The sequence below is a fragment of the Aspergillus neoniger genome (genome assembly GCF_003184625.1).
Source record: "Aspergillus neoniger CBS 115656 unplaced genomic scaffold BO87scaffold_28, whole genome shotgun sequence".
Taxonomy (NCBI): Eukaryota; Fungi; Ascomycota; class Eurotiomycetes; order Eurotiales; family Aspergillaceae; genus Aspergillus; species Aspergillus neoniger.
Genome location: NW_020291156.1, coordinates 127,497 through 140,092, shown reverse-complemented (window position 1 = coordinate 140,092; position 12,596 = coordinate 127,497). Strand labels below are relative to the sequence as shown.

At 49.1% G+C, this 12,596-nt stretch overlaps 6 protein-coding genes and 1 non-coding gene across 7 annotated transcripts; 2 read left to right on the top strand and 5 right to left on the bottom strand.

Moving 5' to 3' along the window:
* Window positions 1–199: 199 nt before the first annotated feature.
* Window positions 200–1,595, top strand: BO87DRAFT_378892 (alpha/beta hydrolase; the record flags this gene model as incomplete). Its single annotated transcript, XM_025623898.1, has 1 exon — window positions 200–1,595. Exon 1 carries the CDS (start codon window positions 234–236, stop codon window positions 1,590–1,592), a length of 1,359 nt encoding a protein of 452 aa, XP_025477023.1. The 5' UTR covers window positions 200–233.
* Window positions 1,596–1,701: 106 nt separating this feature from the next.
* On the bottom strand, window positions 1,702–2,426 carry BO87DRAFT_408830 (structural toxin protein RtxA). The gene is made up of 2 exons (XM_025626195.1): window positions 2,077–2,426; window positions 1,702–2,010 (listed from the first exon to the last, which is right to left on the bottom strand). The coding sequence occupies exons 1-2, from the start codon at window positions 2,352–2,354 to the stop codon at window positions 1,956–1,958; spliced, it is 333 nt and encodes a 110-aa protein (XP_025477022.1). The 5' UTR covers window positions 2,355–2,426; the 3' UTR covers window positions 1,702–1,955.
* Window positions 2,427–2,759: 333 nt separating this feature from the next.
* BO87DRAFT_442151 (MFS transporter) lies at window positions 2,760–4,460 on the bottom strand (the record flags this gene model as incomplete). Its single annotated transcript, XM_025628031.1, has 4 exons — window positions 2,760–2,865; window positions 2,924–3,448; window positions 3,504–4,285; window positions 4,350–4,460. The coding sequence occupies 4 exons, from the start codon at window positions 4,458–4,460 to the stop codon at window positions 2,760–2,762; spliced, it is 1,524 nt and encodes a 507-aa protein (XP_025477021.1).
* A 1,078-nt stretch (window positions 4,461–5,538) lies between these two features.
* On the bottom strand, window positions 5,539–6,248 carry BO87DRAFT_418041 (YbhB/YbcL family Raf kinase inhibitor-like protein; the record flags this gene model as incomplete). Its single annotated transcript, XM_025626855.1, has 1 exon — window positions 5,539–6,248. Exon 1 carries the CDS (start codon window positions 6,157–6,159, stop codon window positions 5,539–5,541), a length of 621 nt encoding a protein of 206 aa, XP_025477020.1. The 5' UTR covers window positions 6,160–6,248.
* A 585-nt stretch (window positions 6,249–6,833) lies between these two features.
* On the top strand, window positions 6,834–6,941 carry BO87DRAFT_t196. Its single transcript has one exon. It is a non-coding gene; the product is annotated as a tRNA-Met (tRNA).
* Window positions 6,942–7,427: 486 nt separating this feature from the next.
* On the bottom strand, window positions 7,428–8,404 carry BO87DRAFT_428543 (uncharacterized protein; the record flags this gene model as incomplete). Its single annotated transcript, XM_025627459.1, has 2 exons — window positions 7,428–7,860; window positions 7,914–8,404. 2 exons carry the CDS (start codon window positions 8,402–8,404, stop codon window positions 7,428–7,430), a joined length of 924 nt encoding a protein of 307 aa, XP_025477019.1.
* Window positions 8,405–8,757: 353 nt separating this feature from the next.
* On the bottom strand, window positions 8,758–9,417 carry BO87DRAFT_428542 (uncharacterized protein; the record flags this gene model as incomplete). The annotated part of the gene is made up of 1 exon (XM_025627458.1): window positions 8,758–9,417. The coding sequence occupies one exon, from the start codon at window positions 9,415–9,417 to the stop codon at window positions 8,758–8,760; it is 660 nt and encodes a 219-aa protein (XP_025477018.1).
* Between the last annotated feature and the right edge of the window lie 3,179 nt (window positions 9,418–12,596).

The following is a 12,596-nucleotide window of genomic DNA, read 5'->3' as shown; positions in this document are numbered from 1 at the left end:
ATATTCAAAATTTTGGACAGTAGAGACCAAGCACAGAAGCGTAGAAACTTACCATTGTAGGGGCTATTATGAATTCAACCAAGCCTGTCTTGTGTAGTGCTGACTCATCTATGTCAATGCACAACTTGCCCCGGATCCCCGTCTCAAATCAAATCTTCCTCTGCATCCTCCATTGTTTCTGTCTTCCCCGACGCTATTTCTCTTTTCCTATCTCGCATCCAACCCAACCTTTCATGCCGACCAGACGCATCTGGCATTGCGCTCAACGCGTACCTCCCGGTCTTGTCGGACCGCCATCTATCATCAGAAAAGCTAGGAACCCGCGACCCCCATCGGTGTGGTTCCAGAGTCACATCCCGTCCCAAAATGTCTACACTGTTGTTCGGGCAACACAAAGACGACCTACACCCTACCATCATATGTACCAACCCCTACACTCAAGTAGCTGTCCTCAATTACGTACCCTTTTTACCGAATCCATACCACCAATCTTGATTCCTCCCGTCATATTCACGGGACTGCTTTTTTCTCTATGGACTTGGAAATGCTTCTGGATTGTAGTGATGCAAGAGAAGCTTCTTTATCTCACCTGGCTACCACCATTTGCACGATCTGAAACGGTCTCCGACTACGAGGGACAATGTAAGCCAGTACGCTGGCAAACACACCAAATTCGGAGCCGTGATGGTACAAAACTAGCAATATGCGAAGGTCGCATTCCTGTCAAAGCCACCTCGCCTGGAAGCATTCAGGAGTCGAGAAATCACTGTAAGAAGAAATTAGTGGTGATTTGCTACTTCCAAGGCAACGGCGGCTCGACCCCCATGAGATTGCCCCTTCTATCGCAGTTCCTGCGCGCAATTCACGCCTCTCCAAAATCTTCTGCTTCAGCATCTGAGGAGAAAGAGTACGTGGTGGTTGCTCTCTCATATCGTGGTTTCTGGACATCATCTGGCCGTCCTACTCAGCAAGGTATTGAGCTCGACACTCAGGCCTTTCTTGATTGGGTTACGGAGACATATGCTGCCCCGGACACAGTTCTGCAGGTCATTCTGTGGGGCCATAGTTTGGGAACAGCGATCGCAACTACCGGTCTCGCTACGTATCTTCCTCGGTCGCACACTGCAGATTCGCAAGCGCCAGCTTCTATTGCTGGTGTTATCCTCGAGGCACCTTCATCCAGTGTCAAGGATATGTTGATCAGCCTCTATCCTCAGAAATGGTTGCCGTATCGATATTTGTGGCCTTTTTTACGGAGCCATTGGGATAGTATCCTGGCTATGAAGCGGATGGCACGGTGGAGAGACGATCTCAAGAATATAGATGATCAAAGTCCGGATAGCGATGGTGACAATGCTGTATTGCCACCAGTCCTAATATTGTCTGCCGAGAAAGACGAGGTAATCCCGCCACATGCGGCAGATGACCTTGAACGCGAAGGGAAACGCTTTGGCCTGGATATCTCTCGGAAGCATGTTCTCGGAGCTCTGCATACAGAGATTCCGGTCAAGCCGAGTGGCAGAGAAGCTATGGTGGACTTTGTTGCACGATGTACATCTAGGCCTGCCGGGGTTAGGCGCAATGTTACTTAGTACCTTAGGAAATTGGCTGGCCAATTGTCCCTAATATATTCCAAATACTTTGATTTCATGCTACTAGCTCATGTAGCCTTAGTTTTGCATGCCTCCAAGTCTATATAAAGCGTTGCACTAGCTGGTAGGGGCAGACAAAAGGATCCAGTTGAAGGTAGGAGGTTATACTAATCCCCAATTCTTGAGTTTTACTGTGAAGCGAGAATGTGAGCCATCGTATACCCTTTCGACAGCCGGCGAAATCAGCCACAAAGATCGCAAGTAGTGACAAGGTGAGACGTTATATACAGAAACTGGATACAAATACTCGGTTCCACCCTTCTAAGCCGCTCAATACACAACTCGCACTCCCAGTACAAATGTTCAAAAATCCTCCATTCGAAAAACACTATACGACGGCTGCTCGTATGGATGAGCCCTACTCAACCAGTCAATATCAATGTCGATAACTTTCACTTCCACATCAGCCAAAACTTTAGCATACCTCTTTAACGCCTCCACAGCCTGCCGTGCAACATCTTCTCCCACACAGATCGTCTCAACCCGGACCTCTGGGGTCTCCTCCAAGGCCCCCACAGTCCCAATATGTGGGTTAGCAGCATCACCGGGGCGGAATTGGCCCGTTCCAGCAGTGGTCCAGCAACACTCGGTATACTTCCCACCGGGATAGCGGCCAGCCCCGGCAGCAAATATGGCGGCTTTGCAGGCCGCAAGGCCGGTGGGGGGGACGCTGAATATCAGGCGGAATTGAGTGGGAGACATGCTTGGAATGAAGTAATTTTAGGGTAAAAGCAGTGGGATCTGCTACAGATTTTATTTAGGGGAACGTGACGGGGATGGTTCCAAGAGTGGAGGAGAGTCGTGATCGTGAGGCTGTGTCTGTGTTTGACCCCTCACGCTTGCCTAATGTGGAATGGTGGCGTTGGTCTACCGATCTATTCAATGACCACTACTGAGTATAGGCACTTTCAATGGAACAAATTCAAGAGGCTTCCTTGATTTCCCCATGTTCATACACTCGATCTCGGTTTCTACATCCTGCTACCCTACCCTGTAGATCCCGGTCTATCTCCCGTGGTACGTTGTAGATCCAACCTGCCGAGTGGCCCGAAGCTCTGGACTGACATCCCTTCTGCTATTATATCATCATGCAAAAGAGATCGCTACTTAAACCATCTCAGTCCCCATCCGTCGCAATCTAGGTCCATATCGACCCAACAGAAACGGAATCGGAACAGCCACCAAACAAATGAACGCCAACAGCGTCGATCCCCTAGATAAGAAACTATTAGCAAACCCAGATCACCCAGGTCATAAAGCAGGACACATACCACCCATACCCCAACCTTCGATATAGCTGAAACCCAACCACCGAAAATACCGCCGCAACAATAAACCTCGCCACCACAGCAGCAGCAAGCGCACTAGCCGCATACTCCTCAAACGCATCGACCAAATACGATTGCACACAGATATACGCCGTGACCATACCCAACCCCAAAATAGCGGCGCCCACAAGCGTCACAATCCAGTGGACGTGATATTCCGCAGTCCATCCGAAAATCAGTAGGCCAATGGGTACGATCAGCATTCCGACTTGCATAAACGGTAGACGGAATTCGGGCATGCGCGTCGCTTTTCCAGTTTTTTGCTCGTAGCGGGCAGCGAAGTATCGGTATGATGGGTTGGAGTATTTCATACAGAAAGCGACACCGGCGAATGCGCCGATGCCGGCGCCGAGGAAGGCAAGGCCTGTGGTTCCGTGTGTCCAGTTGTAGCTGTAGAGGTTGTATTTGGGTTGAGAGGCGAAGAGGAGGGTGATCGTTACCATGTGGAGGTAGAGGAGGCCGAATACTCTGATCCATTAGTTAGTACTTGCCGGTCGATAGGTGGGGATTTCCAGTCACATACAATGCTAGGTAGAGACTCATGAACGTGCATATCGGTGAAAAGAAGAGAAGTCGAAGAGGACGCAGAATAGACTGTCGGAAGACCTGTGATGCGTGTGAGCCCATCTCGACCCGGTATGTGACCCCCGGGTTGGCCTTTTCCAGGGCTCTCTTCCGACGTTGCAGCAAGACCGGCGCATATGTTTCCTTCTGAAAGAGAACAGCGAGACTAGTAACGACACCAGCAGCTATAGCGACCACCCACATCATCCATCGCCAGCCATGCGTGCCGTAGGCAATAAACCCACCAATAACACCTCCGAGAACCGGACCACATATAGGTCCTAAGCCATACACCGCTTGAGCTTTGCCTCGTTCCTCGTGAGAAAACAGATCCCCGATGCTGCTGCCGCCTAGGCTAGGCCCTGCGGAGCCAGCCACGCCCGCTAGAAAGCGTAGAACAACCAGTCCGGCCATGTTATGTACCAATGTGCAGCCGATGTTGAGGAGAGTGAAGATGGCAAAGCAGATGGTATAGACGGGACGCCGGCCAAATATTTCCGAACATGGTGCCACGCCCAGAGGTCCTAGTGCGAGACCCACGAGGTAGAAGGCGATGGGGAGGGCTGGGGTATATGGGCTCGTTAGACGGAACTCGGTTGCGATGTCGAATACACCTAGCGTTAGAATAGTTGATGCGATCGGGGATAGAGTCCCTTGGAGAGATATCAGAAGCACATTGAGCCATTTCCGACTCTTTGGCCAGTGTCGGGGACATTCTGGGTCATCTGGTCCATTCCAGTCCTGTCAGGAGTTTAGTTAGAGATTCCTTGGATGGTTATTTTAGCGGAGAAAATGCAGTACTCACAACAACGATGGCATTGATGGTAGAACTTCCAACGTCCGGGCGTCTCTCCATGGTTTCGAGAGGACTACTGCTACCGGAAGCAAATTGCTCTTGTTCATCTCTCTGGATCATTTTATTGTAGATGAGGGACTGTCTGAATAGTAGCACATAATCTGGGGCCAAAAGTCTTGCTACAAATAGTCTGAACGACCTCGTTTCAAAGGTATGCAGAAGCTAGGGAGCAATGCTGCAAAATATCCATTTAGCATCCACCCCGCTTTTTCTGCAATAATTAATCATTTATACAGAATAGTGCGCTATATTTTCGAAGCCTAATCCGCTGGATGATTATGCACGTTTCCTAGCTAAATTGCTCCCGCTTGAGCATCATCCCATCTAAAGGGGTATCGATACGCCATGAATACGACCTGTCTGATAGTATATTGAGCAGAATACATCCCAGCGTGTGTTTAAGCTCAATCAAGACGGCCAGTAAAGCTTAGCCAGCATCACTGACAAAGCTTAGTCGAGAGTTATCATATGCCTAGAACCTTCAGCACGAGCAGAATTAAAGCTATCTCAGAAACAAGCCATGAGGGATTTCTGGAGAGGGGATTGCCTCTCAAGACTGTCATGTACCGCATCAGGGGTAGACCCTCGTGAGGTTCTCTAACGGCTGCCAGGAGAATAATACTTATTATTCGTTCCCGGACTGCACGCATAGATTTTTGCTGCAAGTAGCCGCTGGGTCGGCTTCTAGTCATGTCGTACAATGCCGGAGGATCATGGTGCGGGCTGGATATATCCACCCAGCTACGTTTTAAACGATCAGCAAGGTTCTACTAGCGTTGGGTGTGGCGCACGGGTACTACTGAGGCCCTCAGCGGCACATTGGACGAATATGGAGATTTCTCGCTTGGGAATCCAATGCAACACAACATGATCTTGTCATCCGATAAATTCGAAATGGTCGTTACAGCTATCGGGTAGATACATGGCAGCAGGGATGAAGAACGAAGGGGTACCTAGGGAGGGGATTGCTACTGATGAAGCGAACAAACAATCAGATCACCTGACCATCCCTACCCGTAAATGATCGACCCGTCAGCGAGCATAACATTATATGATTGAATAAATTAGGATTAGAATTAAGCATTCCACTAAACTTGCAAAGTTCCATAGTTTATCATCGATTCCACATTCCATCGATCTAAGGCTCCCGCACAAAAGTGCCCACCCACTCCCCCCAAGCCAACACACTCTCCTTCTCCGTCTCCAGCCACTGCAACAACTCCTCCTTTCCCCAAGGCTTCTCCTCCAGCGCCTTTCCCAACGCCAACACCTGAAAGAAATACCGATGTGAGCCGTGTCCCAATACCGGCCGCGGCCCACTCCACACATTCTGATGCCAGTTCACCCCGTACTGAAATCCCCCCTGTAACGCCCTCTTGCTCGCGTCCGCCACAGCAACATCATCTGAAGAAATACTGGTTTTGTCCTTTGAAAGTCCGTAGTACAGCCCATGCACGATTGGATTCGGCAGCGGCGCATCGGCATCCTCAACAATAAGCACGTAGCTGTTGATTTTCTCTGCGGGCACCGAGTCGTTGGGTACCGTCCAGGAAAGAGGCGGGAAGCGGTTCGCGCCAACCTGAGTGTATTCTGCGGGTAGTGGAGACTGCGATGGGCCCACGGACGAGGTTACCGCAATGGTGGGTTGAAGTGCCTGAAGAACAGGACTGGTTCGCGTGAGTAGTTTTGCGTCGCGGCCTCGTTTGTTGCGCAAGAGACGCCCCAGGAAGGCCTCGATGCGGGGAGGGAGTTTGTCCATGGTTAGATTGGTTGGGTTTTGGCCGGGGACTGTTGGAGTGTGGAAGTCATTAGTTGAATTTTGAGTTGGGTTGGCTAATACTATTTAACTGCCGATGGAGTGTCGAGAACTAACGCCCCTATTGTATGCCCGAGCCCGATAGCGGGCCGCACTTGAAAGGATTAGGAAAACAATGTATCCTAAAGCCTATATCCGGGCAGCCGTGAAAGGCATAGCTCAGGACCCACTAGGGATGTACTGATGGATCTTCACGAGCGGTTAGCCAGTATGGCTATCGGATAGTGCAGAGAGTTATTCCGACGGGATATTGGTTGAATTGGGCTGCCATTCTCACTTTGCTGTGGTCATCTGATGACGTGCCAGCCAAGGATGATGGCATCGGTAAACCCATGGGCTTCGTATCGGGACTTTCGGAGTTTCCCAATGTAGAAATAAGATACCATATGGCGACGCTACTGCGGCTCCTTTGGGTAGAAAAAGTTGGAATTGTTAAAGCACATCCCTGTATTAGACCCGCTGGTTAGGGGCTATGTAAGCTTAATCAATCTTATCGCCGGTTATGCACCGTAGTTGGGGACGGAAAGGGGAGAGAGGATGGCGCGGATTGATCATTTGACTGTCTCTGTCAACAATTGCGATATATTGCTATAATAGTGAGCGTTCTTCAACAAGTCGTCTCGATGGTGTAGTTGGTTATCACGTGGGTCTCATACTACAGTATGACGTGGAAGCATAACTTCCATGCGATCCCAAGGCCGGGAGTTCGAACCTCCCTCGGGACAGATCTTTTTTCTTTTCCTTCCTTTTTTCTTCCGCTTTGAATCAACTGTTCTTCTCTTCGGAAACAAACTCATTATCATTTTTTCGCTCCTTTTCTTTATGTAGTTAATTTTCAAAACACATCACAGGCTTCCCTCATACATACTGGTAGTACTAGTAGCCATCTTAAGTTGCTTTCAGATCCTCAACGTCGACTTCAGATTGAATAAAGCCGACCTTCGGCAAAATATATTTCAATCACGCTAGTACTATGACCGGTGGGTGGAGTCATTCTTCAGCAATATCTACTACCACTTTCTCTCCTCATAACCCTTTCCGGCCCTATCATCATTAGTTGCCAAACGGCCTTTTCTAATCCTCAGAGTACTAATTGAGGCAGCGTATAGAATACCCTCCTCCCACATGGCTAGTATACAAAGTGTCCAGGTGAAGTCGACTTTGCGCTGCCAATCATCGTCACACATCAATCATCTAAGTGCGACCGGGTTTTATACGTGGAAATCTGGCTGATCTGCCCCCGTTAGATATTCAACCAAAAACATCTCGAGAACCTCTTGCTCTTCGGGTCTTGTAGCTAGCTCCACAACCCTGGAGACAGCATGGCCACCTGAGACCACCTCTCCGGACCAAGGAATCGTAATTTCAAGTCGCTCGGGCGTATGCTGCGTGTAACCTGAGTCGTCCACGAGGTCGCTATACCCAGGGAGGGTCCTCTTGAACTTCCACCTTACTCTGAACCTCAGGTTTTCGGGGACAGCAACAGCATTTTCCATAACACGATGACGAGCGTTTGACATTTGCCATATGAAGGTTGCCAGAATAAACAAAATGTCCGGTTCGTACTTGCGGTTCTCCATAGACCAAGCCATAAGGGCTCCGAGCCGAGAATATCTTTCTTCAAAGATTCGGGTCTCAAGTCTCCTTTGCACAAGGAAGGCACTATATTGCCTATTTCTCCAGATGCCATATCATACCCAAGGTCAATGAAGTCATGCACCGCCACCAGCGCACCCAAAATGAGAACTGAAGTGTCGTCGCCTCGACTGTCGTAAAGCCCATTCGCGAAAACGCCATCGGTGCAACGGAACGCACACATGGCTTTGAGGTCGTCCCATACAACATACCCCGGCGCCTTCTTCCCAGCGCTGCGAGCAGCCTCTTCTCTTTCCATCTTGAACTTGATTTGCACATAGTTAGCAAACTTCAGAGTCACCCCGTCGCCCACATATTCGTGACCAATACCGCTCGCCACTTTCACACAACGGTTTCTGATCGCCTGCAGCTCTGCATCGCAGTCAGGCCGACTTCCGATCGCGTAGTCGTACAGAAACTGATTGTCTTGCATTGACCATACCCCGCCGTACGCTCCACCATAGACGAAAAAGTCAATAGCGCAACTCAGACTGTACACACAAGTATTTCGCATAACTCCCCTGGCCTCGAAAGCCTGGAAAATCTTTGCCATATCGGCACTTTGGACCTGACCGACACCGTCTCCTTTAGGGAACACATCTCCCTCGAGCGCGGATGGCCAACCTGAGTTGGGAGCGCAGGAACAAACGTAATATACCCTTTGGAGACTGGTACCCCCTTCACGCTTGCAGCGGCTTTCGCATTCAAGCTCAAGTCGACTGAAACTATTGCCGAGACGATAAGATTCCCGATGTCCCCAACAGCAACTTTCGAGCAAACAGTGGCCTGGTCACAGCGTCAACGGCGACACATAATCTGCAACTACAACCCTCGGTGGACCGACCCAGGCTAGTGGCCGTATGAACATAATCAAAATCTGCTACAAGCGCACTGTCGACAACAGAGCTAGGTAGGGATAAGACCCATGTCGCGCAGGTAATCTGGATCGATTGCAGCTTTATCCAAACTCATACCAACTCTCAATGGTGGGTCTGCTCCGCTCTTTTCCCAAGAGGCGTTAAAAACGTCCTGCATACGAGGCCTATGGATCGCTGGCACCAGTCGCCAGAAGCTCGTCAACGATTCTTCAGATCTCTTCGAGTGCTTCTGAAGCTCACGCATAGACGATTCTACCCAGAAGAGATCTCGAGCAGGTGACTTCCTCTCGAACCATAAGTTACCGCATGCCATTCCGTCAAGGTAAGGGCAACGGCTTCCGCCTAGGCCTGCTCCCGTGAGTCCGGGAGTCATGCCGCTGCTGGTAAGACTGGCAGCCTCAGACCCCTGGCTTTTCAGCAACACTCGGTACGTATTTTGTTTTCCATTGATGATTCTTTCTTCGGTCGCAGGGGCACAGCTTGGCTCTGTGCATCCTGACTTCGAGAGGTCGTCAACATGATCAGGAGAGCCGGGTTTCACAATCTGAAAGGAGCCTTCGACGGCGTATCTAGCTTGGTGGGTACCGTCGAATTCCTGCGAAACGAGGTCTTCCAGCTTCTCGAATGAAGCTATGTTGGATTCCTCGAGAAGCCACACGAGAAGATCTTGACCGCAAACTGTCGACATAGTCTATACTCACTTGAAGTTAGTCTTACTCTGTTTTTTTGGGAGGTTCTCAGACTAACGGTCTCTTGTCGATATCAGCGGGAACTGAGCAATGGCGGAGTTAAATTAAATGTCTATAGATCGGCAATGTGGCGTGACTACGTGTGATGAATAGATATGATATTGAAGGATAATCCAGTAGAAGCCGGAGTGCGCTATAGACCATTTATAGATCAGAGGCATAGAATTGAACGTCACGATTTATCCTATTGTCCTCTATTTCCCCGCTATGTTATAGTCCCAATTCGTCCACTTACCTTGAAGTAAAAGTTCTAGAAATAAGTATCTGCTATCTCAGGGAATGTTACACAAGCCAAAGCAATTCCTTGTTCAATTTGTATAACGTGGGCGCTGATACATACTATATCAGCTTATTCATGAATCTTCTTCCAACCTTAACCCGAACACATTTCCTCTCAAGACTTGTTCTGTTTTAGTGCAAGGGATAAAGGGAGGTTATCAAATAGGAAATCTTCCATAACGCCTTGCTTTGTGTAACGGATGTTTTCTCTTTGTGGACCTAATGTACGTAATGCGCTGTCATTCACCAGCATTAACTATAGAGAGCAAACTTTCGACTACTCGAATGACAAGTGCGCAGATCATGCCCTTACAACCGCAACGCATGACTTTCATGCTGCCGGAGCCTGATGCATACCCCACGAAGGGAAACATTTCCCGATGATGCAGAATACATTGGGAAGTTCTTTTGCTGTCAACACAACTAGATGCATTATGGGCATGCTACATTCCTGGACAATGTAATTACAGTTAATGGTGAAGCTCATCGGGCAATTATTCCGATCGGTTCAAAGCAGGGATCCCGAACCCGCTGAGTAATCTAGCATGCGTCTCGTCCAAAGCTGCTGTCCTGATTTGAAGGAGAAGGTGAGGGTTGGAATTCCACATGGAGTTCCCATAATCATCTTCATAGGATAAAGTAAAAGACAATCTAGTACATACGACCATAGGGTGTGGAAAACAGGGCTTCCCGTCCGCTCAGCCGTACTTAAGCCACACGCCGGGAGGTTAGTAGTTGGGTGGGTGACCACCAGCGAATCCCTTCTGTTGTATGTTTTTTTATCTTCTATTTATTTTTGTTTCCTGTTTTTCTTGGCTTGGATGTTCAATTTTATTCACTTCCGTTGGAAATCATCGTGGTGACGCTGAAACGCGTGGCCATTTTCTCATTAAGAGATCTGGTGCGCGAGCTTGCAATTTAGATCTAAATCCCCTGCTACGCGAAGGTATCCTTGGTTTAGGCCGTTCAGGCGATGGCGTGCATGAAAGCTGATCTGATATCCATGAGAAAGAACTTAATCTAGCACAGAAGCTCACCAGTGACATAGCTCAGAGTGTAAGTAAGCCACACTCAAGGAGTCGACGATCTTAGCGACCCAAGCACTGAACGGATGCAACCATCAGGGGTAGGCAATCTCTAGGAGAGCGTTGCCCTTGAGATACAGGAGATATTCGGGCCTGGCATTTACCAGGCGTGTAATTGCATTGGGGGTGCCAAGCAGATTGTCTTAACAAAATACTTCGTGATGTTGTCATAGACCTAGGACATATTTCCGGCATCATCGGCCCACTTCTGAAGAGCAACGAAGATACATCAATGATAGCTAAAGTAGCAGAAGGCAGGGCTACCGCCGATCTGGAACAAAGAAAAAGACTTTCTCAGCGAAAGCCCCAGCCCGCCACGGAGGTTACAGTTAGACTTACCATCTTTTCACCGGTAAAGTTCATGACTGGGTAAATAGATTGCTGACCCCAGTGTTAGTAATGAAAAGCTGGCTGGCCCTGACGTAGCACCACTGTCCACCGGAGTTCCAGTAACCTTCCAAGAATACTGTACGTCGTCACAAGGCGAGGTGTGGCTGTCATCGAACAGTTTGATGTATTTTGGCACCTCACCCAGGTTGCCCATCAGGTGCCTCCTATTGGGTGATGGAGTATATTTCCAACAACGTTTTCGGAAGGCTGGCTATCAGCACCTAGGGCCCAGGACCCAGACTTCTTCACAGTTCGAGTCTGCAACCGACTGCAGGTTATGGCGTCTGCAAAGAGGCCTGGGTAGCAGCGACTTTCCACGTTCGGCCCACAGGAATGGAGTGGGGCTACAGTCTGGACTCGAAGGCCCCAAAATAAACCTAGTCTTGTCCGGCTGCGGCTGTTCGACGCTGATCCACAAGGCAATTCAAATGGGTATGGCCGCGGAGGTACTTCAGATCACCATGACACGTTGCATATGGTACGACGGCCAGCCGCATCTCATCCCACCTTTCTCCTAAAGCCAACCAGAGATGGACATGATATGGAACCCATGGAATGAAAGATCGAGAGTATGCAACCGGGTGAGACAATGGCATCCGCTATTCCGCGGCTGCTACCCTAATATTTGCACGACTTGTGCAGTTTCCAGGTTCCTCCCCACAACACAAGCCGAAAGTTCTATGAGGTGTGAACCTGCTATAGTAAGATTATTAACTATACGAGGCCTTTGACCTTCAGTCGTGACTCTCTAAGACTTATCGCAACTCGAAGTTTCATGAGGCACCAAGATTAGCACCAGAACTTAATATATCTGGGCTATAATGCAAGAAAAATGACATTCATGATACTTCGTTGATGGTCAAAACTACAGAGTGCTAACCTTTATTTGGCTAGCATTTACCAGGTCCATTAACCAGAAATGAGTCCTTTAGAGTAAGGAGGGTGCTTCTGATCTCGAATACCGCTGTGCATAATGTTGCGTGTAGTATCTAACGACAAAAGGCATGCTAATGCACTCAAGTGCGTCACTATCGACTTGTATACCACCCTAAAGATAAGTGGCATCGAGGTTCGAGCAGGCTGGTCAGCAGGCCGTGAAGATAGTACCTTTCCCCAAGTAGAAGCAATTGGTGTAAGACGCCGTCATCAGCTGGAGCTAACCATGGTAGATTTATATCATGTATGCTTTCGGCACACATCCGCGATATACAGTTGTATCTGCATGCAGTTGACTGTAGCAATAGACTGACGTTCATTCATGTCATTATTCCAGCTAAGTCGCTACGTGGTTCAGCTTGACCCCCACACGGGGCGGGGGGGGGGGGGGGGGGGAGGGTTGCATGCAACTCCCACACATTCCTATT

Coding starts and splice junctions, on each gene's coding strand:
- BO87DRAFT_408830 (XM_025626195.1), bottom strand. CDS start 2,354: ATGTCTCCCACTCAATTCCGCCTGATATTCAGCGTCCCCCCCACCGGC. Junction 2,011..2,076: donor GCTGTGGAGGCGTTAAAGAG/GTATGCTAAAGT, acceptor CTGGTTGAGTAG/GGCTCATCCATACGAGCAGC.